This window comes from Rhamphochromis sp. 'chilingali' (assembly GCF_963969265.1).
Source record: "Rhamphochromis sp. 'chilingali' genome assembly, chromosome: 15".
NCBI classification, from domain to species: domain Eukaryota; kingdom Metazoa; phylum Chordata; class Actinopteri; order Cichliformes; family Cichlidae; genus Rhamphochromis; species Rhamphochromis sp. 'chilingali'.
In genome coordinates, this window is record NC_137942.1 from 11,409,996 (window position 1) to 11,437,915 (window position 27,920).

General features: G+C 40.0%; 1 protein-coding gene across 2 annotated transcripts; it reads right to left on the minus strand.

Moving 5' to 3' along the window:
* Window positions 1-1,274: 1,274 nt before the first annotated feature.
* Window positions 1,275-27,765, minus strand: camsap3 (calmodulin regulated spectrin-associated protein family, member 3). Of its 2 annotated transcripts, none has more exons than XM_080904857.1 (17): window positions 27,265-27,765; window positions 17,549-17,811; window positions 11,052-11,192; window positions 10,738-10,824; window positions 8,788-8,926; window positions 8,552-8,691; window positions 8,374-8,458; window positions 8,212-8,254; window positions 8,054-8,109; window positions 7,724-7,760; window positions 5,495-7,592; window positions 5,283-5,407; window positions 4,793-5,079; window positions 4,611-4,704; window positions 3,296-3,420; window positions 3,082-3,200; window positions 1,275-2,493 (listed from the first exon to the last, which is right to left on the minus strand). In XM_080904857.1, the coding sequence occupies exons 1-17, from the start codon at window positions 27,395-27,397 to the stop codon at window positions 2,194-2,196; spliced, it is 4,272 nt and encodes a 1,423-aa protein (XP_080760983.1). In that variant the 5' UTR covers window positions 27,398-27,765; the 3' UTR covers window positions 1,275-2,193. The 2 variants fall into 2 exon arrangements, with proteins under 2 accessions (XP_080760983.1, XP_080760982.1); XM_080904856.1 differs by having other exon boundaries at window positions 7,724-7,796.
* Between the last annotated feature and the right edge of the window lie 155 nt (window positions 27,766-27,920).

The window sequence follows — 27,920 nt, forward strand, 5'->3', positions numbered from 1 at the left end:
TGTGTGTACTTAAGAGGAAAATTATGACATATTGGTGCTATTTTCTCACTATTCCGCAAAGAAACTTCTTTCCAGCTGATTTTACCTTTAACAATTTTTTCAATTATTACTGCTCCAAGTACTACAATAAAAACAAATGAATGTGGGAAAGAAACATGAAGATGAAAAACAAGATGTAGATGATTTAAAATGGATTTTATTCATCTGGTTAAGTTGCCAAAGAAGTCAGTTAAGTCCGTTTATGGAATGAACATTTATAGTGTGCTGGCACAGATCCAAAAACAAGGGAAAGAAAACCAATGTTATGACAACTTCTATGAAATGACTACATGACTTATAACCTAAACCAAAAAAAAGAAAGAAAAACTAAAGGAAAAAAAAAGGATAACCTGAAACTAAACATCAAATGCACCGTCTAAATTAAAGCAAATAAATACACTTCTCAATGATAAGGGGATTTCTAGGGGTGAAATTGCACTGAATCAAGAAAAGAAAAAAAAAATAAAAGGCTGTTAACTACCAAATACTAGTTTTAACAAACACATAAATACAAAAGTCCACCAATTCCATTTGCACTACTCCTCACACACAAATTTATCATTTATTTCCTAATCACTGTTTAACATTATTTTATATCAGTAATGGAATCTCATTCAAAAACACATTTCTTGCAGGCAGTGGTTTGAAAAGAGAGAGAGAGAGAGACAGCTGAACCGCAATAGCTGTTGACGGGACAACTAAAAAAAAAAAGATAGAGGGCTAATTCGCCACAGGTTTTTGTAGTGATATTGACCTCATAACAAGCAATTCCAAGGTCTTAGAAGTGTGGACACAAGCAAAAAAAGAAAAAAAGCAGTTCGGCATTTTACATTCCTCCAGTTGCACATGGAGTCTCTAGAGACTGTGGGGTAGATGAGGGCTGTTACAGTCCGGAATGATCCTTCATCAAGAAAACCTACTGTTTATATGCCAAGACACATAAACAGGGAAATAAAATAATAGGAAACAGACTCATAGTGACCTAAAGGATTTATTCATCCCAAGACAAACTGTTTCAAATTCTATTCATTCTCATTCACTCATTCGCAACTCAAACATACATCTCACTTATACTTTGCAGCAGGCTAGCTTATTCATAGCTTACAAAGGTCAACGTTTTACAAATCATTGTCAAAAAAAAAATCAAATTAATTAGCATTCAGTATATATTAAATTATCATTGATTATCATTCTCACAAAGAGCTGTATCCAAGATAAACACGATAAAGCCCTCCTTCATGTTTCCAGGTTTATTTTTCAAGATAAGCTCAAATAACATTTCAATTCATCACGTGTTGAAAATGAAAAAAGCGAGCTACTAGGGAAAAAGTCACATGAATTTCATTTTTCTTTTAGTTCTCAAAGAGTGAATAATTTTGTCCAGCAAAAACATGGCAAATGGTATAAAAAAAACATCCAGATGTCTACAGCTGAGAGATTGAATGGAGTTCACAAACTATGTGGCACAAGCATTTCCTAGGTCTGGAAGTCCACTGACAATGACAGCAGTCACTACCAGTGCAGAAGGACCATTCACTATAATAGATTCAAACAGTGAAAACACCCCTGAATGGAATGAATGGTTAGTGTGTGCCCTACATTCATTGGGAGCAGTGTTATCTGCTATTAATTTTCAGCTGAAGTCTCCAATCAAAACTGAGACCTTAGACTTGTTTCAGCAGAGTGGAAAGAGTGAGCCCTAGAAGTAGAAAAGGCAAATGCAAGCAGAACTGAGATGGGTGGGAACTACTCGTGCCCTAAGTACTGTTTTGCAGGCAAAGGCAGTGTGGTTGTCCTCTCTTTTTCTTACCTTAGAGTCGCAAAAATGACTCGGGCATGGCAGGGTAAGGCAAGGCATGAGGGGGGTGGGGGGGGGAGTTGTTGTCCTGAATCAGTTGCATTATTTTACAATCTAGGTAGACCAGAGATAAACTATTCTAAGCACACTGGCTGAGTGAGTAGGTGCTTGGCCCATTCTCTTAGCATGTAGTGTTAGCTCCACGTGGATAGCTGTCCAAAGTCAGTCAATCTGTTTTCTGTTATTCTAACTGAATAACGATCTCAACTGCCACACTGGCCAAAATCAAGGGAAATGAAAAGTCAAGTTGGGAATGGATTCCCTGAAAAGCACCTCTACCTTTATTGGATAAGTCTTTATTTGAGAGTGCCAAACTTTTTGGGAGTTCCTGGGCGCTTTTGCCAAAAATGGCCAGGGATGGTGAAAGCGTCAACACTCATGGACATGGTTTTGGACGGGATGACGGTGAACTGCTTGCGGTCTGAGCTGTACTTGTAAATGGACTCAACCATATCAAGCGTGATGACTCGCGGGCCAATGCCAGTTAGCCGTGCCATCTCATCGGTTTCAGGGTTCATGGTATAAACCGCTCTGAATTGGCAGCTGGAATCTCTGAAGAGGATAAGAAAGTGATTGGCTGTGCTTTTCTCCATTTCCTGAAAAGAGAGATATAGAGAAAAGAATAAGTATATGGACCTAATCAACTTGGGGAGGACATTAGGTTTGATGCATGCAGGTTGTGTGATGATAATACCAACTTATTTTTACATGCTACATCCTCCTTAGGGCATTCATAACAACAGCTGGTAGTCATATTACACAAAGGTTTTGCCGCCACACTTTTGCCACCACCTCAAACATATTGTTTTGCATGTTTTACCTCCATCTTCAATTTGTTTTGTCTTTTCACAAAATGATCTGTGCATCACTGTATGTTGAATTGTTGACAAATAGGTCGTGGCAGCAGTCACATTGTGAGATGGTCATTTAAAATTTCTGATACTATCAGAATTTTTCCCAGACAGCCTTTTGGTTGGAAGTCTATTACAACAGCCATCTTTTAACACAGTATCACCATTTGGAAGCCACAAGTTAAAAAAAAATCACTATAGTTCTTTCATGTTGAGCAGCTTTTGTCTGGGACAACCCAAACGCAAACATGTATAAACCTGGCTTTAAGTGCGTTACATAACCTAATTAGGGTGTAGCTTTTTGTTGGACTCTGACACAGCGGGATGGTTTACCTCTACAATCTTGTTTTTCTGTGGTTCATTGACCTTCCCAGCCAGGCAGCAACGAGTGATAGCATTATGGATGATGAATTTGTTGGACTTAAAGCTAGGCTCCTTGTACAGCTTTGGTCCTGCAAAACACAACATTTCCAAATGCTATAAAGCAAATAAAACAATGCTTGCAGCATTCATTTTTACAATTTTTTGTGTGGAAATTATGACTGACCTGTATATTCTGGGATAGAAGCAGGGGAGGAAATAGCGGAGCCAGTCTCCCAGTCCTTCTCTCCATTCTGAACACCAATTCGTCCTGGGGACCTTCCCCGTGATCGAGCAGGAGAGTGTGAACGACTAGAGAGATAACAGAGGAAGCATTTTTTACATTTTGAGGCTTTATTTTTCATTTGCACCTGATAACACAGACTAAACTGCATCTATAGTTGGTATCAATGATACAAGAACACCCACTTATTAAATATTTTAAACTTTAACCCTCTGGGGTCCAAGGTTAAATTGGCTGTTTTTCAGTACTTTTGATTTTACCTTAATATTTCAACTTTAAAAACTATTGACCTTACCTTATTTGATATCATTCTTTTCAGCACAACCTCACATGTCTAAATCTACAGTCATTTTTTTTTCAATTTTGACTTACTGTATTAACACAAATGATCTAAAAATCACAGAAAAATAATAAAATCAGAGTAGGAAAAATTTTTTACTGTGAAAGCAAAAAACATGTGTAACAAATCATTTTCATAACTTGAAATGCAAACAGAAATTGTACATTTAAAAAAAATATGTACAAATTTTGCAAACAGCAAAGCTATATACAACTATTTACCTAAAAATGCATGCAATACCTCAGGTGTCTTTTGTACAACCATTTAAAACTATTTCTAAAAATAAAATTACAGAACAATAAGGTGCCATACAAATTATTTGTGAAATTAAAAAAAAAAAACTACAAAAAAGAGGCGCATATCACAGGGATAATAGCTGCAGACCTGTCAACATTCCTCCTGTTTTCCACCTGGAGACAACACTTACATTTCAATCTACCTTTAATGGTTTTTGGCTAGCAAATGTGACATTCAACAGTGCACTCATTATTTTGACACACAAAACAATGACTACACACCAACTACACTCCAAACACGCTAAACATCACAAATTTCTCAACTATCAAAACTCGCTATCAATATCACTCTCTCTCTTGCTCACTCGCTACCATCGCTCCTAAAACTTTCTCCTCTTCCTTAACAACCTAATGTCACGTGCTGCAATATGATTTTTCGATTGCGGTTTTCTTCTCGCACTAAATGTGACGGTAGTATTCAGAAGAAAACAAACAAAACAAAAAACGCTTTCTTTTTTTTTTACTTGGCCTATCAACACAATTTAAAAACTGGTATATAGTTTGGAGTGGAGACTTTAAACACAGGCTAAATTTCAATGTTTCAGGCTAAATTCTGTGCTTCCCACTTTTTAACCATTTAAAAAAAGAAAATACATCAAGTCATTATCAATTTGCAGGTTACCTGGGTGACTTCCTGACGGTCATACCGCCAGGGTCATTAGCCATGGAGGACAGGTTCATGGATGAATGGGAGTATACCTTGTTGAGCTTAGTGCCTACAAGTAGGAAATATTGTACATGTGAGCATAGGAAGAGAGAATACAAAAGCCGGGAATTTTACTGGTTAAAGTCAGAAGTACTTACCCATGAAACCTTTGACAGGACTCTGAGAGAGCACAGAGTCATCTCTGAACATAGTCTTAGGTCTCTGCTTCTTGACACCACGCACTGTAGTGGGTTTCTGCTTCAGAACCTTGTCCAAGTCTTCCATGATCTTCAATTGCTGTCTCCTCTCATATTCCTGCTTAGTGAAGTCTCCTCTACGTTGAGGAGTGCCTTCTGCTGGTGGGGTTTTGGGAGGAGTGCCTGGGGTCTGTGGTCTGTCCTCATTTTTACTGCCCCAGCCTTCAATGATCATCCACTGGGGCTTGCTAAAAATGAAGTGTAAGACCTTTAATGTGTAACGCCACATTATGAAATGCAACAAGACTGAATTATGGGATTAATGATAGCAACAATTCGAGTCATAAAACACAGAACAATAAATTATTAAATCCAAATTATGTGCACCCTTTGGCTGCTTAAAATAAAAAAAAAAATGATTAAATTAAAGCTATTCAGAAACTGGTCTCACTTTGATTCTTTTTCTTTTTCCTGCTCAAGTTTTCGTCTTTTCATCTCTTCTGTTCTCTTCTGCTGTTTTTCAAGAAAAGCTGCTTTTCGCTGAGCCATTTCATCCTCCGGTCGATCTTTGTCATCCTAATAATAAAAAGGGATGAATGCACACCAATTATAGCACACTTTCTATGCAGATATATACTGTGAAAATATGTGTCAGCCACCAACCTTGAAAAAGAAACCAACTGCTGCTTTATTCTCTGCCTCTGTGAGGTCACTCATTGAGTCAGAGAGAGCATCAGGCACTTGGTCATCCTCCTCATCATCTCCTCCCAAGGCAGACAGTGAGATCTCTATCAGGCTACTGCGTTTGCCATTCAACATCCCTGCAGGTGCATCACTCTCAAAAGAACATTCAGATGGGGCACCAGAGCTGTAGCCCCCTCCTGCAACGCCTTCCTTTCTAGTCAATGGACCATGATTGGACCCGACCTCAAGGTCCATACTAAATATACTTTGTCCATCATTGGAGCCTACTTCTGACAGGCCGTCATCTGCACCAGGACCTGGAGTTGGGGTAGAAGCTGGTATTGGGGTCAGTGTAGTTGTTGGCACAGGAGTTGGTCCTAATGAGCGCAGCTCATCTAGGCTACCGGAGTCACCAATGGAGAATGAGGATGAAGTCTGTACTTGAGATTGCCAGGGATTTACACGACGAAGATGGGGGATGCGGTCTACATTTGTAGGTGGGGTAAGAACCCTCGACAGGGAGGGGACTTTAGTGTCTGATGGACGACTGTGTTTTGGGCTTTTAGGAGGTACAGACTGGGCTCTTCGATGTACATGAGGAGATTTAGGAGAAGTGGTGTGGTTTGTGATTTTGCGTGATGGAGACGGAGAAGAGGAGGCCGAATTTAAATCTCGAGTGGTTTCTCGTGACAGGCGTGCAGGAGGAGGGGCTGAGGTGGAGGTTTTAGGGCTGGTTGGAATAACCCAAGACTTGTTATTGGAAGGTGACGGTTTTTTCTTCATTAGCTGATTTTGCTGCTCAGTCAGTCGTTGCATGTCACTTTGCAGGGAGCTAAGAGCTGCAGTTAGCTTGGACACTGCGTTGTTATAGTCCCCTAAAGGAGCAACCACTTTGTCAGTAGGTGTCGCATGGTGCTTCTCTCCTGGTGTACCTGCCTTCTCTTTGACCTGCTTGTTGAGCGCAAGTCCTCTTTTAACATTACCCTCATCTTCCACTGTGGGGTGCTCTTCATCTTGTTCCTGTTGATCTTCCAATTCGATTCGTGCTAGCCGCTCTTCAAGTGTCAAGCGAGAGAGGTCTTCTTCTGTGAATGAGGTACTGACCTGGCCATCTTCTCCTTTCCCCTCACGGTGCTCTTTCTTTAATTGCAGAAAGGCACTCTTTCCTAGTCTCTGCCTATGCTTTGCAAAAATGGCCTCAATGCGTTTCTTCTGAGCTTCGATGGCTTTGCGCTTTTCTTCAAGCCGAACCCCCAACTCCGACATCTCATTATTCAGCTGTGGGCTCTTGCTGGGGCTTTCTTCAGACTTCTGTGCCCATGATGTCATCTGAGGAGAATCACTAGATTTTGGAGAATCAGTAATCTGTTTCTTTTTCCGTTCTACAAAACTGGTCATCTTCACACCACTGTCAGGAACCTCCTTACCAGCTCTAATAGCAGCACCACCTGCAGCACCGGGTGTTGATGGAGTGGACTGAGCTTTAGGCATGTCTTCTGATGCATCTGAATCCACACTACCGTCTCTCAAAACTGAGTCATCATCTCGTGAACATTCAGAAGTGTTTCTAGTGCGAGTGGATTCACTGGACTCTCCTGTTGGCCGATACATCATTCCTGAGCGGGTTGGTGCAGAGGAGCTGATTGGTGGTAAATTGCCATTATAGCGAGAACTAGCAGGATCATCAGGAGAGTGGAGGTAGAAGCCGTCAGGAGCACCATCAGGGTGTAAACGAGGCTCCATTTTGCTTTCATTGTGAATAATCTGAAGAGCCTCTTCAATTGTAGGCAGCTCTCCTGTTTCACTTGTCCCGAGGTCATTCTCCTCTGCCAACTTAGGAACAGTGGGAGTCTGGGTGGCCCAGGATGCTCTCTGTGGACCATTAGGTCCTGAAGGTTTGCTAAGCAAATGACTGAGGTCTTCGGGAGGGGTGTAGGGCACCCTTGCCATATTTTGACCAGCTGGGTTCAGCTGATCTGAGCTCACAGAGCGGGTTATTACAGGGTTGCCCATCACAATGTCTACGTCGCTGTCTAGCCCAAAAGGAATGCTGAAGGATACTGCTGACAATGGCCGGCTTAAAAAAAAAACCAAAACAAAAAAAAAACCCCAACAACAAACAAAACAAAAAAGAAAACACAAGCATGAGCACATTAAAAAAAAAATAAAATAAAATGCTTAAATCAGTCCAGAATATGCTAGTCCTACCTCAGAGGTTTCTTGCTCCATGTCTTTCCAGCTCCTTCTATATGAGACATTGAGGTAGACTGAGTCAAAGATCCTGAGTACAATGGGACATACACAGACATGTAAAGGCATGCAAACAACACCGGGATGCAAAAAAAAATGGAACACAGAAATTAAAGGGAAAACATTTACAAAAAGTTTCGAATGTCTATCCAAATAAGAAAACAAGACTATCAAACAGCACAAGACACAACTAAAAGACAAACATGGATTGAAGGAAATAAGTGAACCACACTGTAAAATGCTTATGTAGCTAAATGTAATGATGGCTGACCATAGTCTTCATCTTACCTGATGCAGAAGAGGAAATTGGGAGGAAAGGCTTCTTGAATATAGAGGGGGAGGTACTGCAAAGCACAAATACTTCACTTAAATGACGGTATTGTCTAAATAATACGTTGCCCTTAGTCTACTACAACAGCAAAATCACACCCAGAAAGCTTCTGTACCTGTTATCACTCAAGCTGCTTGGTGTTACTGGTGTAGATTCGCCTGACAAAAGAAAAGCCACAAACAGACTTTTTAAAATATATCAATTATATATGATATATATGAAATATATGTTCGTGTTAAACAATATTTAGAAAGGACCGCAAATCAGTGAGACTTACTTAACATATCTATTGGCTGCACAAATTCTGGTCTTTGTACTTCAAACCAGCTAAGCAGTTCTGCCAGGAAGCTCAGCAAGTTCATCTAAATCCCAGAAAATAAATCAAGCACTCAAAAGATAACACAGTATTTGTGTGAATATATTTTTTGTTCATCAGTGATCCAGACTGAAAGTACCTGAAGTTCCTGTGGTGTATATAACATGTCCTCCAGTGCCAAGTGACAGCAGCTCTTTAGGCAGCTGTCACAAAATTCACGGATGAATTGCAGGTTGTACAAGCTATCTGCTACAGACATGGAATCCTTCATACAAACATCTAACAGAGAGATGAGAAAAAAAATTTAATTTTCACAAATGTCTCAGGTTCTAAAGGTCATTTTTTGCAGCATTCTGTTAGAATGTTTGTTGGTACCTTCAAGTCTCAGAAGGCCGGGGCAATAGTAATGTATGACGGCAGCAACAGCACATCCACTGGACAGGTCTTTAACTTCATTCACTACTGGAAAAACTGGCTTTAGTTTGGACTGAATTTTATCCTTCCTATAGCGGAGCTAAAAAAAAAAAAAAAAAAGAGAGAAAGAAAAAAGACAAATCACACACAATGTTGAATGTAATTTTATAAATTTCACATATTAGTTCATGCCATTAACCATCAAGTTTATCAAACATAGGTAAATGCTCCTAAGCAGACACACAGTGATACACAATAATAAAAAGTGATTACAAAATTAAAAGCAACAAATGAAATAAAGAAAGGTCATGCTAAACCGATGTGAAAAGGAGAGCGCAAATGTGAACAAACTGAAGATGCAGAGAGAGTGACTGAACTGGAGCAGAAAGAAAGGGGTTTTTTCTTCAGAAAAAGTGGGTCAAGTGAAGGTCTCAGGAGACAGAATGAAAGAAAGAGATTAGATCTCAGAAAGAGAGAAAATGTTTCAGGTACAGCTATAGTATACAGACAAAACAGCCCACTGTGGCAGTGAACCAGTGGATTAGAAGCCTTTCTGTTACTCTCATAAACACATACAGACATCTTTGCCCCACACTTGAGAAAAACTTGAACATGGCAGTTTCAGATGATCAGTTAAAAAAAGAAAAAAGAAAAAAAAAAGACTGCTATTCATGCACCACACGTCTCCACAAACAATGTCTTTAGAGCTATTGTCACAGCCCAAATCTATCACACTTATGCTGTTAAGTGCAATTTAATGCTTACTAGGATGTGATGCACAATGCATTCCCACATCACATTTGGGGAAGAAACAAACAAACCTGACCATCAGATATTTCCTGATAAATTTGATGAAGACACTGGAAGGATGGAGGGACAAGGGGAGGAAGCAGAGGAAAGGAGGGAACTTACAGGAACAAGTTTCCAGTACCAGCGAGTAGGACACTGTCAGATTGGGGCGGGGGAGAGACAGGAAATAGAAGGAAATGGAGAACAGGAGTACAGGGAGACATATTAAGCGAAGAGTGGAAGAACTAGAAAAACAAAGGGTTGTGACTACTTTATTTACTCGAAATGGCAAGACGGCCATCTTGAAAAAGCAATTCCCACCTTGTCCTTGTTTTAATATATCAACCAAGACTTGTTAGGATTGATAGAGTAAGGAAGTAGAAATAGGAAGCAAAAACAGAAATTAGCTTCTTTTATAATAATTTCGTTTGTCTCCAAAACAGGGTGAAAGTTTCTGAATACTAATGTAGCAGCTGGAAGGTTTTGTTCTGACTGGACAAAGCATGATATTTTTCATGTAAACTTTTTTTTTATTGAACAAAAAGCTCTTATCAAATATGCAGAAGATGAGGCAAACCACTGAATTTAATCTATCAAAATTCAAATGTATTTTTTATTATGGAACCTACACTGTTTGCACACTGGCAATATATTATTTCTATGATTTTACAACATTTGTCTGTCACAAATAGACATTTTCCTGTGTTGTGCATTTTTTGTGTAAAACAAAAAAGTTTCCTTCCATTTCTTAGATACCCGTTTCACTTTCACCCACTGCAACTTAAAGGTTTGAGCAGAACACACGTAATTGTTCATTATAGAAGCTGAGCCACGCCAACTGATAATTCTGGATTAGTGCCACGAAACCCTGTCTAGAATATTGTGCCAAGCTACACCTGACTCCACCTGATTTGCAACAGCAACTGACGTCATTAAAATTGCAAAAATTGCTGACTACACCCATGTATATACTCATTTATATACACCCTGTTCCCCCAAAAAACCTAAACGAAACAGACCTGCCCTGACTGCATAATCCCATCAAGAATATCACGCATTTCTGGATAGAAATAACAATACAATAACAGTGACAATACACTGAATATTTAATGCAGTACTCACTGATGGTTGAACAGGTTGGGGGTCTGTAATGGTCTCAGACAAGTCATTCTGGGCTCCTTCAGTACGTTCTCTCAGATTCTGGTTCAACTAATAGCATAATAACAAGAGAAAATCATTTCCACATTCTTTTGTGCCGTGTGTTCACAAAGTCAGAAACAAGCATATAAAAACAAAGTTTAGAGAATTACAGTTCATTAGTCACCAGTTAATTTACTAACTTAGTGCTCATACAAATGTTGAACCAAGAACATCTTCTGAAAGAAAATTAGGTGTTTTTCTGAAAAAGACATTGTTTTCTTTGGCCTGTTCCTTACCTCATTAACCCAGTGAAGCAGAGCATCTTCCCAGCTGGCTGCTTTTCCCAGGAGCTCAGCAGAACTACATGTCTTCACCGCAGTCACTGTCTCCATGGCTCCCACAGCCATCAAAGCATCCATCACTGCCAGATGAGCACTCTTCACCAAATCACATGGGATGGAGAAAAAAAAAAGGAAGTGAAGAGCAATGACCCTGGGCAGCATCAATCAATTACAGTTAAGACAGTAATGTTGGATCCTTTTCTAGCATGGTCCTTACAGCAAAATACAATGCACCACTACCAGTATTTACATGAAACACCCTCCAGAGGTCACTAGAAGCCAGTTATGAGTCAGCAGAAACTAACAACAGCTCTCAACAAGTAAGCACACACACATCAGTAGATGTGGAAGACCTTTGGACTCATGTTTATACCCTCATTAAATCATTAAAGAGGCACTGGACCTGTAGCAGGTGAACACATGGTCTGCAAGATTGCCATTCCTTACCTGCTTTCCCTTTATTTGCCTTCTTTGAGCCATTTCCCTTTCTCTTTTGCACAGTGAAATAGTTCTGTATGACTCATGTGTGAGAGACTGCAGGACAAAATGATGTGTTGTAACTAGATCACCAGGAAGCGTAACAAAGAACACCATTCTCTTTAAGAAACAGGTGCTTGTGACCGAATGTATTTTTGACACAAAAAATGGTTATAAAACCTTGATTTTCCCCACTCAAATACAATCAAGCAAAAAAGAAGAAGAAGAAAGAAAACGTACTTAAATGTATTTAACAATCACAATTTGAAGTTACCTACTTAGACAAGACCATTACAGAGCTCTGGTTAATAGATAAAACACATTAACAACTTTGCCTGTAAGACAGAACTTACAGGCAAAGCCTGTTAAAATGTTCCAGTAACATTATCAGCTCAGCTAGAGTGAAACCTTTAACTCTATAAACCTGTTAACTTATTAGACGTTGTGCTCTGTTTGTACTGTAGGGTACAAACACAGCAAAGCAAAGAGTACAACACTATCTTATAGTCAACCTTGTTACTGCTGCAAATTATAATAGTTGAACAATTTTTAAATTTATGCAATTCCCACTATATTCATAATTGTTCAGAATATTAGTTCTACTTTGTTTATACAAATTGCTAATAAATTTGTTCAGTTTTAGAATGTGCCACTGTGGCCACCTTTCTCTTGCCCTTTCTCGTCATCTGAGTGAGTAATGCCAGCAGCACTCTCTTTCTGCTAGCTTCTCATATACAATAAGCTAAACACTTGTAAACAAATTGAAAACATGTATGAACCTTTTTTTATCTTGTTTATCTAAATCCTTTTAAATTGCCTTTCAACAGTACAGTTGGGTGCCAATCTCTCCATTAATACATTAATAGGTAACTGCAATAACAGGCTTGTTACAATAATTAAGTCAGGCTAGCAGAGAGGCAAAAGGCCGATTAAAACATACTGTGGGGCCATTCCTTCAAAATCTTGTCAACAATTTGGAGCTTAATATGTGCAAATCAGCGCCTGCCGCCTTTCACTACTTACAACTTCAGAGATTCTTTTCCTCTTAAACTCTTGTGTAGCCCCAGATGGGGGGCAGGGGCAGTCCAGCTGTGTGCATATCTGTGTACTGATCCCTGATGTAAAGTGCTGACCTGAACACATACAGTGCCTGGGCAGGCAGGCTGGGTGGGGTATGCCAGCAAAAGCTTGCCAGATAATATTGGTCAAAGCTCTCTGGATGTGCTGTAGTCTGTTTCTGTGAGCAGTGTGGCCCTGAGTGACCTGCTTGCCAACCACTGTTGCCAGCACTAGTGTTACTACTTCTGTGTGTCCTGCCTAATACAGGGACTGCAGGGCTGAAACATCAAAGCAATAAATGTTCCTACAAAAACCAAAACCAATAGGGATTCAGAATATAATTACTTAGTACTGATCATTCCAACATTGTAAGAATTGGAAATAAATTGATTATATTAACATGGTTTTACAGGATTCTGTAGTTCAAAATACAGATCCTTAGAAAATGTAATTTATTTATTTTTGTATGAATGAGTCAATGTGAGCCAAACATAAAAATGTCCACTGCGTTAAACATCAATTATATTATCATCATCATCATCATCATGTAAGATTACATATTATACATTTTTTAATCATAAAATATTGGAATATTGATAAGCAATGGTTCACTTGTATTTTCCTAACAACCAGTAAATTTTGCCAGTAACTATGCTCTGCCATGAAAGCAAAAAGATATAACATTTTTGCTTTTAGCCGCAAAGTGTGTAATCATAGGTTGGAGCTATTGCCACAGTGTGAAAAGAAGATGACTGAGAGAAAAAGAACAAATGCATGACAGAACTATTGAGAGTGGCTGACTCCGATGTTATGCCTACAGTAATTATTCAGAGGGTAAATCATGGAAAAAATGGGAGAATGAAAGGAGATAAAGGAGGGGGTGCTGCTAGTGGATTTCCCATTGCACACCCAGGAGAGCTCACTAAGCTAAATCACAAGTCTCCCTAATGAGAGGAGCAACTCAAACACACAGCACAGAGCCTGCCAGATCACCATAACAACCAACCAGCTGACCCATAATGCATCTCAGTACAAGCCTGACTGCAGCACTGCTCTCTGCTCCTGGCTTAGTCCTAGCTCTTAAAAAACAAAAAACAAAAAACATCCATGCCCCTTAAACCAATGTGACACACAGACAAAAAATTAATAGGCCACAAATTAACCCAATCAACATGGAATTTTATGGGATTATTTGGAAACTCTGTTTGCATGTCTATAAATGTAACTCAGATAAACAAAGAATGCAAAAGGCATCTTGTTAAGCATTATGTGAGATTATGATGAGGGAAAAATCTGATTACGTCTGAAATATGACTTAACCCCATTCCCTACCCTGCTTGGTGCCACCTGATGGGGAGAAAAATAGGGGATCAGGGAGGGCTGGGGCCCAGAAAGGGATTTTAGAAAGGGGTTATAGTATGAACATCCATATGTATATGAACTGTATACCTAAGCAAGTAAAGACAAGTGTAGAAAAGCTGCATAAAAAAGTCATTTTGTATACTGTAAACAAGTTTCATTACAACACATTAGTTATCATTCAACAGAAGCCCAAAGCAGAATAAATGTGCAAGATGATGGTTAGTGTTTCAGATAGTCTGCCACATCTAATTTCAGTTAAGCTCCTGAATGATGCTCACTTGACCAGAAAACCTGCCAGCACAGCACTATGATTTAAGACAAAGTGTCACTGCCATCCAAAACCAACAGGAGACCATGAAGAGGTTTAGCAGCATTATAGCTACATGACTTACTTTAGCGCTGTGGGAATCGACACAGTATCTATAGTAATATTACATATAGATTAGAATTAGAATCTATTGTTACAGAAGCAAATTTAACCAATATGTTTCATATTGTGAGGTAGGTTAGGTGCCTGGTGAGTCAGTGGTCATCTCTGGCATGTCATGCGATAGTGGATGATTGCACTCAGTCTGCATGGCAGATTATCTCTAATCTTCAAAGATCTTTATCCCCAATCTGAGGAGTGATGGGGGCTGGGCAACCATCAGAAGTAGTGGACCAGAAGAACAGTTAGTAGTAGGACATATAATTCATTACACATAGGACACAAGTAATGGGGTGGAGGCGGCTGCAGGATTTGAACCCAATTCCAAGGAATTCTAAGTAGGTTTTTTTGTGTTACGATTCCTCCATCTAACATAGACACATTAATACTATCTCACCACTGGACTCTGGAGCAGTGAAGGGAAATCTAATGCTTCAGTTACCAAAACATGTTGGACAATTTTTCCAACTTCTTGAGAACAGTTTGGGAAAGGCCCCTTTATATTCCAGCATGACTGTTGCCAGTATACAAAGCAAAGTCCATAAAGGCATGGCCAGATGAGTTTGTTGTTGAATAACTTGACTGAGCCGTACAGACCTCAACCTCAAACACCTTTGGGATGAATTAGAACATTGGCCAGACTCCCTCACCCAACAGCAGTGTCTGAGCTCACAAATGCTCCTCTGAATATTCTCACAAACAACTCAAAATCTTGTAGAAACCTTTCTAGAATAGTGAAACTTATTATAGCTGCAAATGGTTCCAACTCCATATTAATGTCTATGGATTTAAAATGGGATGAGAGAATAATTGATAACTTACAGTTCTGTATGCATTAGGTTAGCTTTTATCTTTAACCATCTGTTAGCTTTTTTGCCCTACTTTGATTAGGTCAGTGGCATTCTACTCCAGTCCTGATGCATGAACTCCAGCCAGCACCCAATGTGTCCTTACGACTTATGATGAACCTGCAACGCTGGATTTACACGATTAGCAAACACAATGATTAGCTAACAGCAGCAATAATATGAAGTTGTGCGATTTACCAATAACAGTGTAAAAAGTCATTAACAGTTGATGGCTTTGCAGAATAACAGGCACCAGTGTGCAGTCAACTACAAGCATGACTCTACATGCTTTTAAATGCATGTAGCATGTTATCTACCTTGTCTGACTCAAATATGTGAAGCTTTAATATACAGCAGTCCTGCAGCAGATTGCTGCTGCAAAGCCGTTTACTGGCCAAGACCCACAATGATGCCCCATCCTTCTATTGCTGCAGCATGACCCACTTTCATTGCTTGCCACACTGTAGCTGCAGTGCCAGTCAGTGGCGACAAGCCCAAAGAGAAGCCAAACAGCTACTGGAAAGCTCATACACTAAAGGAGCAAAACAGCAAATGCAGCATTAACAGTAACAGCCAAATAACAAATTTAGGATTTACAGTTAAGAGGTACCATTTCCTGACCTGGAAACCTCATTCAGAGCTAAGTTACATGGCAGGCAAGCTGAGACATTTGTATGCTCAGAAACTACAGCAACATGATACATGAAAGAGGCATGTCTCATTAGGCAGTTATTACTGGATTTAATAATCCCAGTAGAAATCATAACCGTAGCCATTATTACAGTGATTACAAGTGGAAAAAAATTGAATTTTAAGATTTTTGACATTAAATTATCATCATAGTCATCATCATGTGTGATGTCAGATCAGGGTACTGATATTGTTGCAGGTGATGTCAGAAAACCTGCAAAGAGCAAGCATGTTTATAAAAGAAAGTCCTTCACTAATCTGATATAACAACTATGTGATCTCAGAGTCGGTACAAGTGAAGGTGCATGTGACACTATTTATTCTTCCTTTTATTTCGTTAAAGCTTTCACCAGAGCACAAGTAGGAAAAATACTATGTAAAAATAAACTAGCAAAGCCCCTTTAGAGGATGGTTCTGTTTTTACCATTATTCATCTTGCTTTGTATCTTTTATCTTTAAAAAACACTCTCTCGCTCCAAGTCAAGAAAAAGGCAGCATTCACATTAATTGGGTCAGATTTATAGGTGCATCTGTTCAACAATATGACATCTAAATTTGGATTTTTATCAGGTTCTACTCTTAATGAGGACTCAAATTCTCAGCATTATTGCTGAGAAAAACAAAACAAAACAATGCATAAGCCCATTTCAAGCAAAAACCTGAGGTTCTCATTACAACTGTGCCATCAGCAGGGAAGTACCTGCTCCTTTGGCCAGCAAACAGGAACAGTGAAGCAACCAGCATTCACCTAACATAACACCATTTTCCTTACTAATCCTTGGAGAGTCCCTGCTTAGCTTTCAAAAACAGCCTGTGTGTACGTAAACCAAGATGGCTGGGGAATTTTCATTGTATACCATTCCATGAGAAGGATAGTAATCTGTAAAAAGGGAAGACTACTTTAAATTTGAAAGTTGTTGTGCCAGCTGGGGGCAGAAAAGAAATGCATATTACCTTAAATAAAAAGAGTTCCCTTTATTTCAGCCTGTAGTTTAGCAAAAACATATTAGCCAGCTGCAGTTTTTTTTATCCACATTGAAGAACACATGACTATATTATGTTTGAACAAGAACTAAGCAAGCAGGAAGAAAGAAAGCGAGAAGGAAATCTATTGTCAAGAGCTAAGAGGATAAACCTGTTTCTCTTGATTTGACTCACACAGCCAACCCAGAGAATTCTCTTAACACACAACAGCTAATGTTTCATCAAAATTGTTAAGCTATTATTCTGATCTGAACCATCTATTGTATCTAGATCATCTCTCTCACACACACACCCTTAAAGTAAAGTGGTTATTCCTCATGTGACCATGACTGCTCTTGTCCTAGCAGCTGGATCCACTCATCCTCTGGGATGAGCTTGGGGAGTGGGGGAAGGGCTGAATGAGTAGGGGGTCTTTTTGATGCCCTTTAATCCCTAGAATCAAAGCATAAACATGGCCCTATATCAGAAACCAAGCGAACTTGAACCTATTTGCTTTCCTACAGAGTTCTGCATAGCAGAGAATCTGGTCTAACGAGAAGAATCCCAAGGATAATAGACAAAAGCATTTCACCCTCCCCATCACCCAGACAGTTTCATCATTTTACCATTTTGATGGGTTTATGTCGGAGGTCAGCATCAGTCACTGTTGTGTCCTGGTCTTTGGCAACGACGCCTCTCTGAGTTAGAAGCTGCAGCAGGGTGGCGTTATCTTTTGGCTGAGCCTCAGTTGCAGTACTACCCAGTAATATGTTGTAGGTGCGACAGTAGAGCTCTGATGACTGCAGGAGGTGTGTTACTGGAGGTTTAAGGTGCTCCTGTTCATACTGGTCACAGTAGAAAGGGTCACGCAGCTCTGCAGGGACATTTTCTACAGAGAGAGGAAAAAAAAGACACAAATGGTTAAAAAAAAAAAAAAAAGTTTCTAGTAGTGGTTCTATTACAGACATGTGTGCAACAGTATTGCACACATGTCTGGTCTGGTATACACAACTATACCAGACCAGACATACCAGATCTAACAGTGAAACCAAGGGGCAAAGTGTGCTAGTGACATGTCAGTCACACAGTAAACCATACACTAACATTTAAGCCTATGATCTTATCAGGAATGAGTTTACTGAGGTTTACAAGCAAGGGAGGTAAAGAAGACTATGAGAGACTTCTTTACAAACTGACTTCAATTTGTTACCCCAAGAGGAATCAGAATCAGAATACTTTATTAATCCCCTTTATTGAGGGGAAATTATTTTGGTTACAGTGCTCCAGTAACAGTAACAAAGACAGACAATACACTAGGCAAGAAAGAGCACAATATATATATATATATATATATATATATATATATATATATATATATATATATATATATATATATATACATACACACACACATATATGCATGTGTATATATATATATATATACACACATATATGCATGTGTATATATATATATATACACACACACATATACATATATATATATATATATATATATAAAAAAAACACCCAGCACGCCCCTGCGGGCGGTTTATCCTTCAAGCTCGGGTCCTCTACCAGAGGCCTGGGAGCTTGAGGGTCCTGCGCAGTATCTTAGCTGTTCCCAGGACTGCGCTCTTCTGGACAGAGATCTCCGATGTTGTTCCTGGGATCTGCTGGAGCCACTCGCCTAGCTTGGGAGTCACCGCACCTAGTGCTCCGATTACCACGGGGACCACCGTTACCTTCACCCTCCACATCCTCTCGAGCTCTTCTCTGAGCCCTTGGTATTTCTCCAGCTTCTCGTGTTCCTTCTTCCTGATATTGCTGTCATTCGGAACCGCTACATCGATCACTACGGCCATCTTCTTCTGTTTGTCTACCACCACTATGTCCGGTTGGTTAGCCACCACCATTTTGTCCGTCTGTATCTGGAAGTCCCACAGGATCTTAGCTCGGTCATTCTCCACCACCCTTGGGGGCATCTCCCATTTTGACCTCGGGACTTCCAGGTTATACTCGGCACAGATGTTCCTGTACACTATGCCGGCCACTTGGTTATGGCGTTCCATGTATGCCTTGCCTGCTAGCATCTTGCACCCTGCTGTTATGTGCTGGATTGTCTCTGGGGCATCTTTACACAGCCTGCACCTGGGGTCTTGCCTGGTGTGATAGACCCCAGCCTCTATGGATCTTGTGCTCAGAGCTTGTTCTTGTGCTGCCATGATTAGTGCCTCTGTGCTGTCTTTCAGTCCAGCTTTGTCCAGCCACTGGTAGGATTTCTGGATATCAGCCACCTCCTCTATCTGCCGGTGGTACATACCGTGCAGGGGCCTGTCCTTCCATGATGGTTCCTCGTCTCCCTCCTCTTTCTTGGGTTTCTGCTGCCTGAGGTATTCACTGAGCACTCGGTCAGTTGGGGCCATCTTCCTAATGTATTCTTGGATGTTCGTTGTCTCATCCTGGACTGTGGTGCTGACACTCACCAGTCCCCGGCCCCCTTCCTTCCGCTTAGCGTACAGCCTCAGGGTGCTGGATTTGGGGTGAAACCCTCCATGCATGGTAAGGAGCTTTCTTGTCTTTATGTCAGTGGCTTCTATCTCCTCCTTTGGCCAGCCTATTACCCCAGCAGGGTACCTGATCACGGGCAGGGCGTATGTGTTGATGGCCCGGATCTTGTTCTTACCATTCAGCTGACTCCTCAGGACTTGCCTGACCCTCTGCAGGTACTTGGTGGTTGCAGCCTTTCTAGCGGCCTCTTCATGGTTCCCATTTGCCTGCGGGATCCCCAGGTACTTGTAACTGTCCTCTATGTCTGCAATGTTGCCTTCTGGTAGTTCAATCCCCTCAGTTCTGACTACCTTCCCTCTCTTTGTTACCATCCGACTACACTTCTCCAGTCCGAACGACATTCCAATGTCATTGCTGTATAGCCTGGTAGTGTGGATCAGTGAATCGATGTCTCGTTCACTCTTGGCATACAGCTTGATGTCATCCATGTACAGGAGGTGGCTGACAACTGCTCCGTTCTGTAGTCGGTATCCGTAGCCAGTCTTGTTAATGAGATATATATATATATATATATATATATATATATATATATATATATATATATATATATATATATATATATATATATATATATATATATATATATATATATATACACATACACACACACACACATATAAGTCTCTCATTGATAAGTAGCTGATTAAGAAAGAAGAGCATGTGCAAAAAGGGTGTAGCTATTGCAGTATACAGTGTGTTAAGTGGATGAGTTGTACAGAGAGATGACCACAGGCAGGAATGATTTCTTGTGTCGTTCAGTGGTGCTTTTTGGTAATCTCAGTCTCTCACTGAACATGCTCCTGTGACTGACCAGCATGTCATGGAGTGGGTGGGAGGTGTTATCAAACATTGTCTTTATCTTGGACAACATCCGCCTCTCCGACACCACCTTAAGTGAGTCCAGCTCCATCCCCACATTGTTACTGGCCATACGTATCAGTTTATTGAGTCTGTTGGCATCTGTGACCCTCAGCTTGCTCCCCCAGCATGCAACGGTGTAGAGGATCGCACTGGCCCCAACAGACTCGTAGAAAATCCTTAGCATTGTCCAGCAGATGTTGAAGGACCTTAGTTACCTCAAAAAATAGAGACGATTTTGGCCCTTCCTGTAAAGTGCTGTGGTGTTTTTAGCCCAGTCCAGTTTATTGTCAATGTGTACTCCAAGGTATTTATAGTCATCCACAATGTCAACATTGACCCCCTAGATTGAAACAGGGGTCAAGTGTTTCCTGGTAATGGTACTATATTAAATAATGCAGGTTTGAGGCATTTCTGCACTGGTTTTACGGTTTTTAAAACTAGAAACTACATCTATTTTTCAGTCTATAAAGTCCATAGCGAGATGTCCGTGTGATTTGCCTTGTACAACTATAAACCAGGAATAAACATGTTTAAAGTATGTGTATAGACAATGTTTATGTTCACAACAAGTGTACGGGGATATTGTTTTGTCTTGTTCAACATTCAGTCACTTCAAAGGAGCTTGCAAAGAAAAGCGTCTGGACTTCTTTAAGTTGCTTGAAGACGTTTCTCCTCTCATCCGAGAAGCTTCTTCAGTTCTAAGGTCAAATGGTGGAGAGTCCCAGATTTAAACCCAGTGGGAGTATCCCCCCAAAGAGGGACAAAAGGACCCCCTGATGATCCTCTAATCACTTGAGCCAAGGTGTGAAACTGGGTGTGGGTCCCAATCAGCCAGGGTTTCGGATGAGCTCATTGTGAAACCTGGCCCCACCTTATCAGCAACAAGCAACTTAAAGAAGTCCAGACGCTTTTCTTTGCAAGCTCCTTTGACTACGATGACCTGGATGACTGAGAACCTTCACAGACATTCAGTCGCTTCAACATTTTGTTCTGTTTGTTTTTCACTTACCAAAATTAGCATCAAATTTAATACCACAATGGACCCTGGATGTACCTTCCTCAGCACACAAGATAGCCATCACTAGATAAGAATGTACTCACATTTATATACTGCTTTTCTACCCTTACTGACCACTCAAAACACTTTAACCACAAGCTACATTTAAGCATGCACTCATAAAGTGTATTATTCTATACACTTTAAGCACTTTATCTCCCTCTTATCCCAGTCCAATTTAGAATAACCAATTAACCCAACATGTACATGTTTGGATTTTGGTAGGAAGCCAGAGTACCCAGAGGAGACCCATGCAGGCACAAGGAGAACAAACATGTAAACTCCCCACAGAAAGGCCCCAACCAGGGTTCAAACCAGGGATCTTTTTTTGCGACAGTGCTAACCACACGACCACTGTGCTGCCCATAAAACCCACCGGCTATACCCTCTCACCCAATGTGAAAATAAAGACTAAATATGATGACAACAGCAAAAAACACAAAAATCTGAGCCTTCAACACTAGTGCACAAATGACTTTGTTATCATGATCTGTCTTTTATAAGTTTACCCTAAAAACACAAACTTGACACACACCCTTTGAAACTGGTTTCTCTGCAGCAAACCTAACAGCCAGTTTCTGTGTGCAACCATAAACAAACATGTGACTTGCCGTTTCAAAGGCCCTTGGACAAAAAAGTTGACTTGCTTAAACGCAAGCAGTATGTCTGCGAAAAGAAAGGAAAAACGTGTGTTTGTGTGTGTGTTTGAGAGCCTTAGACTATATATAACAGAAGAACAAAGGGATTATTACAAGGGAGGTGTCACTAAACTGCTGTATCATTATATAATCATGTAATGGATCCATTGACATCAGCTGTCGAAACAAAAGCCGCCTCCTTTAATCAATGCCCTGTTCCCTTTGTCTCACCCTATGATGACTATAGGTTGCCACACAATATGATCAGTCATGCCACATGGTTCATGCTGTTGTAAATACTCTCAGGTGCCAAAACTGGAGTGCCTACTTTAGTGCTGTAAAAACAAATCATCTTGGGTCACATAGGTGCATTGTATATGTAAAAGAAAAAAAATTCCACTGTAATGTGTAAAAGACAAAAAGGTAAACCAGAAAAAAATTAGCCCAGAAGGCAAAGTAGGATGCAAATGCCACAACTGAGTGAGATTGGAAAGATCGATAAAAGAATGATTTCCCTATGACACAGTCTGTCCATGAATGATCACTTTGTGTGACACATATCAGAAACAAAGTGGCTAGAAAACTGAGGCTTCAAATTGTTATACAGGTCCCCAAAACTATGCACATGCACAGCAAAAATAGCAACAATTATTTAGTAAAGCACACTCCCGATTTAAAAACTAAAAGTAATACAAGGTAACAAAAAGCATGACGAACTGGAATACTTGTAACCAAGCCTTGCATTGTGATGCCGCAATTATATTCATCAATGCCCTGCCAGGGGAATATTTAGATTAAAAGCATGTGCTTGTTTTGTTTGCATAAGCAGGAGCAACTACCTCTGTCACTTTTATAGTTCATGGGGTCAAAGCTTATCTACTGGTTTGAGTAAAAAGGTAAAAGTCAAATGTGCGAAAAGCTTCTAAACACATCATCATAGACGGTAAGCTAGAGGAACGCTTGTTAGGAAGAGCCAGTCAAGCAATTTGTGATTTTGACTGCGATTCTTCAGCGGGTCTGTGCTTTTGTTAACCCAAATGTCTTAGATACCAACCTGGGACTAAAGAATACAATGAAAACAGTGTTACAAACTTAAAGATCAGAGCACTATTTTAGTGACGAGTATTTATTTTTTCTTAAGTAAATCAGACCAAGCTATTAAAACATGCAGTAAGATGTATAGAACTTGCTAATGTGGTTGAAAGTCAGTTCAGCTGTGTTAGATATCTTCTGTACTGACCTGTATCGTTTGATAGCCTGCTGATAACAGGAACCACATGTCCCTCTACCTCACTGACTATTTGAGCTAGCATGCTGGTCATTTCACAGCCATGCTCACTTGTCCTACAGTAATCACACACCGAACAATACAAACTCTCCACCTCACTTGCTAGGTGGAAATCGAAACTGATTTAAACCAAGCGAAGAAATCCACAATCCACCAATTGTCACTTTACACTGGGGTGTAAGCTTTAGCACAATGAATGTCAACCTGCTGGATATGACTATCTAAACGTCCAGGTTTCTCATGGGAGCCTTTCTGGAACTCTAAGAGACATTTATTTTAAAAATTTCTCCATGTAATCTTTAGGCAGTAAATGAAAGCCAATCATAATTACAATTCCTGTATCTTAACTCAGCATTATATGTGTTATAATAATGAAAGCGGTTTTAACTTTTAAATCTTTCATTGAAAATTATACAATAACATCTTCATCATGTGGTGAAGAATCAAACAGGCGATTATATGCTCTCATTTTTAGAACAAAGCAGGTACTGTTTTGCTGCCCCAAAACCAAGCAGTGGTGAGAGGGGCCGTGGTAGCATTCTACCCCACACGTGACCCCTCGTTCTGTGTAAAATGCTAATGCCACTACCTTATCTGAGCTTTATTATTTATTATTGCCATCTACAACAAAGATCTTATCATTAACCCTTTCTTAAATAATACTGTACTATTTGATCACTATTGTAAAAAGGGTACTTTCTGCACTATACATCAAGCACCACATCATCACCAGTAGCTCCCTCTACCAGGCCTGTATATCCTATCACATGGGCAACACCTTGCTATAGCACAAGCTTAAACTGCATTAAATGGCAAGCGTACAGCGAAGTACATTTTAAAGAGAGAAAGTCTTAATAATATTTTGAGGTGTTTTGGCATTTAACAGTATAATGCCATGAAAGGCTAACATATAGTGAACAGGAATCCCAACCGTTTAAGTAAACATTAAAAGCAAGCCAACATCCTCCTCAGGTCCTTCTCCCTTGCTGACTCACCATGGTCACAATGATTGGAAAAGGATGAGTAATCAGTCAAACAGGATTTCAGTATGGGCCAGCAACTTTGTAGCTATGTGAAGGTAATATGCTACTGTAATGGTAAGAGTGGGTCAAAGTGTGAGGTGGTTTGGTTTTATAGCTATGAAAAGAAAACATAGGATGACTCCAACAAGAGATTGTTGGACATAAAAAACAATATTTAAGCAGCGACATAGTCTGTTTCCCTGTTATTCAGATATGGAAAACAAACACAGATAATTCACGTTGGCAATGATTAGAAGGAAACCTGAATAACAGAATGCATAAATGTCATGCCCTTGGACTTGTCACTATAAGATTAAGTATTTCTTAAGCCTCAGCAGGTAAATCAAGTTTCTTGTCCCATTCCAGCTTGAGTCATACTCAGATCTGGAAACTCATTTCTCATGACAGCTTCAAGAACTTCAAGGGTAAATAATTAATTACATTCATGCCTAACTTTTTTTTTTTTTTTTAAACCCTGCATGGAAAATATTAGACATAAATAATAAGTCAATGCATTTAAAAAAAAAAAAAAAAGATCCCAAGACTTTCATACATTAAACACCCTCGCATGTATATTTAGTATGCAAGCATGTATACATATATACAATATAGATATAGTTAAAGTGTACTATACAGGAAGGAAAACAACATTTTATCTCGTCCATTAACCTCTTAACACCCACAAGAAAACTACTTAGAGAACGGGTTGGATTGCTTTTTAGCCACATTCTAAACATGTTTCAGAAAATACACATTATATTTTAGTTATTTACCCTTCAAATCAACACTCACAGGCATTTTTCCCTACAAGTCTTCTATTACAAAATTTCCATTTTGGTATGAAATAGGAGAAAGTTCTATGTAAAGACGTGGCAACCTAATCAAATCACCAGTAATGATGGATATTAAAAAATAAATGCTGATAGCCAAATGTCCCTAGGTAGAGCAGAGCGTATTGAAAAGATACTGTGTAGCTACTGTGAGTTGTCCATTACTAGAATGACGAGTTACAGCCTACAGGCTCCTTCCTTGTTAAAACACAAGGTCCATGTTTCCTTGGTTAAAGGAGACAGCGAAATCATCATGGCAGCCCAATATTTCAACATGTAAAAAAGCATTTTAACTGGGAAGTGAAAAACAGCGCTGACCACTGAGACAATGTGTTGCACATTACAAGACTGAAGTCTTGAAATCTTGACTGAAGACAGTGAACTTAACCGTAGGGGTTTGCTTGTGGCAAAAGTGAAACTATCTTGTAGGAAACTTTATTGTTTAAATTGTGCTGCCATGCTTGAAACATTTGTTATGCAAACACAAATATTTCAGTCCATCCATATCATTGCCGCTGATGTTGATTTTATTCTAGATTTTTTTTAAATTTTATCTCAATAAGTGGTTATTGGTTTCCTTAATTAGTTAAACATTAGCTTTTTAGCAAATAATCTAACTAAATATGAAATGCACTGTAAACACTACTTTGTTATCCATGTCAAATTCCATTTTTGGAGAGACTGGAATTAAAAATGCCACCCATTGTTATCTATAGACTAACTGACCTAAAAAGGCTCATGACCAGATGACTGTCTGGCTCCTGCTGGGCTCTGTGTTGTCCTAATGAGCTAGGTTTCTAATAAGGGACAAGATGATGTCACCCAGCTTTGCAAAAAAATTACCATCAGCAGGGCTATTGAACTCGATCAAGAGAAAACCTCCACATCATAACAGTGTTTGTCCTTACATTCCTGCAGCTTGGTATGGAGTGACTTTGACCATAGGGTGTGGTTGAGGTGCTTAACAGAGTACACATGAGCTGCAGCCCAGAGTCCTAAACCTGGGACCTGCCTGAAATTATGAAACAAACAACTCATGTTGCTAAAGTTAAATGAAGTTCTCCTCACACCTATTTCAGGATAAAATAAGTAATGCCTGTATTTAAAAAAAAAAAAAAAACACTGTAACATCAAAAGGTCCAAGAATGTATTAGTATAGTAATATGTTTGTCTTTTGTTTTTTTATAACCACATTATGTCATTATGTGTAGTCTACTTTTGAAAAAATAAAGCAATCAAGGCTTTTTCTTTACAAGGCTCATCGGATGTCTGCTTCATAAGGTCTAATCTTCACCAGTGAGTGCTCAAACAAAGAGCCATGCTATCACCTCAGGGTCAAAGCTGACGAGATGCCTCAAGAAAATGAGACAAAACAAATTCTTATGATAGGCTACATGTTAAGTACAGAAAACATGTTTTGGTTATGTTGTGGGTGTGCGTTTTGCGCTACAAAGCTTCTCCCAGTTGCTTCTTGAAATTTGCTGACTAAGGACATGGAAAGAAACCCCCTGATAATAAGGCACAAGAGCACTGGTAGTCTATTCTCTGAGCGCACAATGAGCTACGGTCTGCTTTTGATTCAAATAACATGAAGCAGTAACCAGCGTTTACTGTGGGTACTGCGGGCTGTCACCATCACTAGGAGAAAGAAAGATACTGGAAAAACATACGCCCCGTGTGCCCTGTCTGTGTAACCGGATTAAAAACATCCCCAGCAGCTAGCCTGCAATTTCTGACTGAAGCCTGGTGGCTGGAAACGCGACAGAATGGGCTAGCGTGATAAGGCCTACAGGAGGAGGCCGTTTCTGTGACACACATACCTCCAAATGTGCCCACCCATTGAGTGAGAACAAATGACATGTGTCAGTGTCAAAAACGCATACGATGCATTGCTCCTCTGCTCATATGCGCCTCTTTGTGCTGAAAATCGCTGAACTACACACACTGCAGTTCCCCTACATGCATACCGGTTTTCGCTACACTGTTAGACACAATATAAACACATTGTTGGACAACAAATGGTCTTAACACAACCTTTACGCATAACATTCAGGCCTGCCGTGTGAACTAAAACCTACCTGTGCTGCCGTAGGACTTTGCCAGCAGCCATCCGACACTTGCGCATATTTTTGATTTAGTGCAGTCATACAAATCCAATGATTTTATGTCTGGGACCACAAAAGTCTTCCTCATGGTAGGGGAGTCCACCATAGCGAGTCTGTAAAAATGGGAAGCGGTGATGGGGGGGGGAAAAGGATACAGTATAAAAATATTCAAGCGATCATTCTTGGAGCAGACGATTCCATACGACCGGGGCTGGGAATACGGATGTGGTTCAGGGTTTTGCAGGGAAATATCCGCTCCGAAGCTACTTCCAAATCAAACTAAGGTCCTTTTGTCGGAGGTTTCGAAGACGAAGTCCTGGCTTAATTTTTCCTTAACACCAGCTAAAGCCCCGACCGGCTGGGCTACTATAAACCGGATTATTCCCCTCGTTTTTGCCCTTCTTCGTCCGCATTGCCGTGTTGTCAGCTCACTGTACGTACGTACGCTTTCGTCCCGCTGATGACTGACTACCAGGTGCTCCACAGTGGAATCGCTCGTCCACTCCACCGTCCAATAGAAAATAAGCTTTAACAATATGGGCGGGACTTCAGTGTTTATGCTACAGCAGGTAGAGGTGAGGCGCTTTTGCTACAGGTGAATCTTCTCGCACACAAGTGGGTCGATGAAA

Coding starts and splice junctions, on each gene's coding strand:
- camsap3 (XM_080904856.1), bottom strand. CDS start 27,397: ATGGTGGACTCCCCTACCATGAGGAAGACTTTTGTGGTCCCAGACATA. Junction 17,812..27,264: donor AAAGTCCTACGGCAGCACAG/GTAGGTTTTAGT, acceptor CTCTCTCTGTAG/AAAATGTCCCTGCAGAGCTG. Junction 8,927..10,737: donor CCCAACCTGTTCAACCATCA/GTGAGTACTGCA, acceptor TTTTTTTTTTAG/CTCCGCTATAGGAAGGATAA.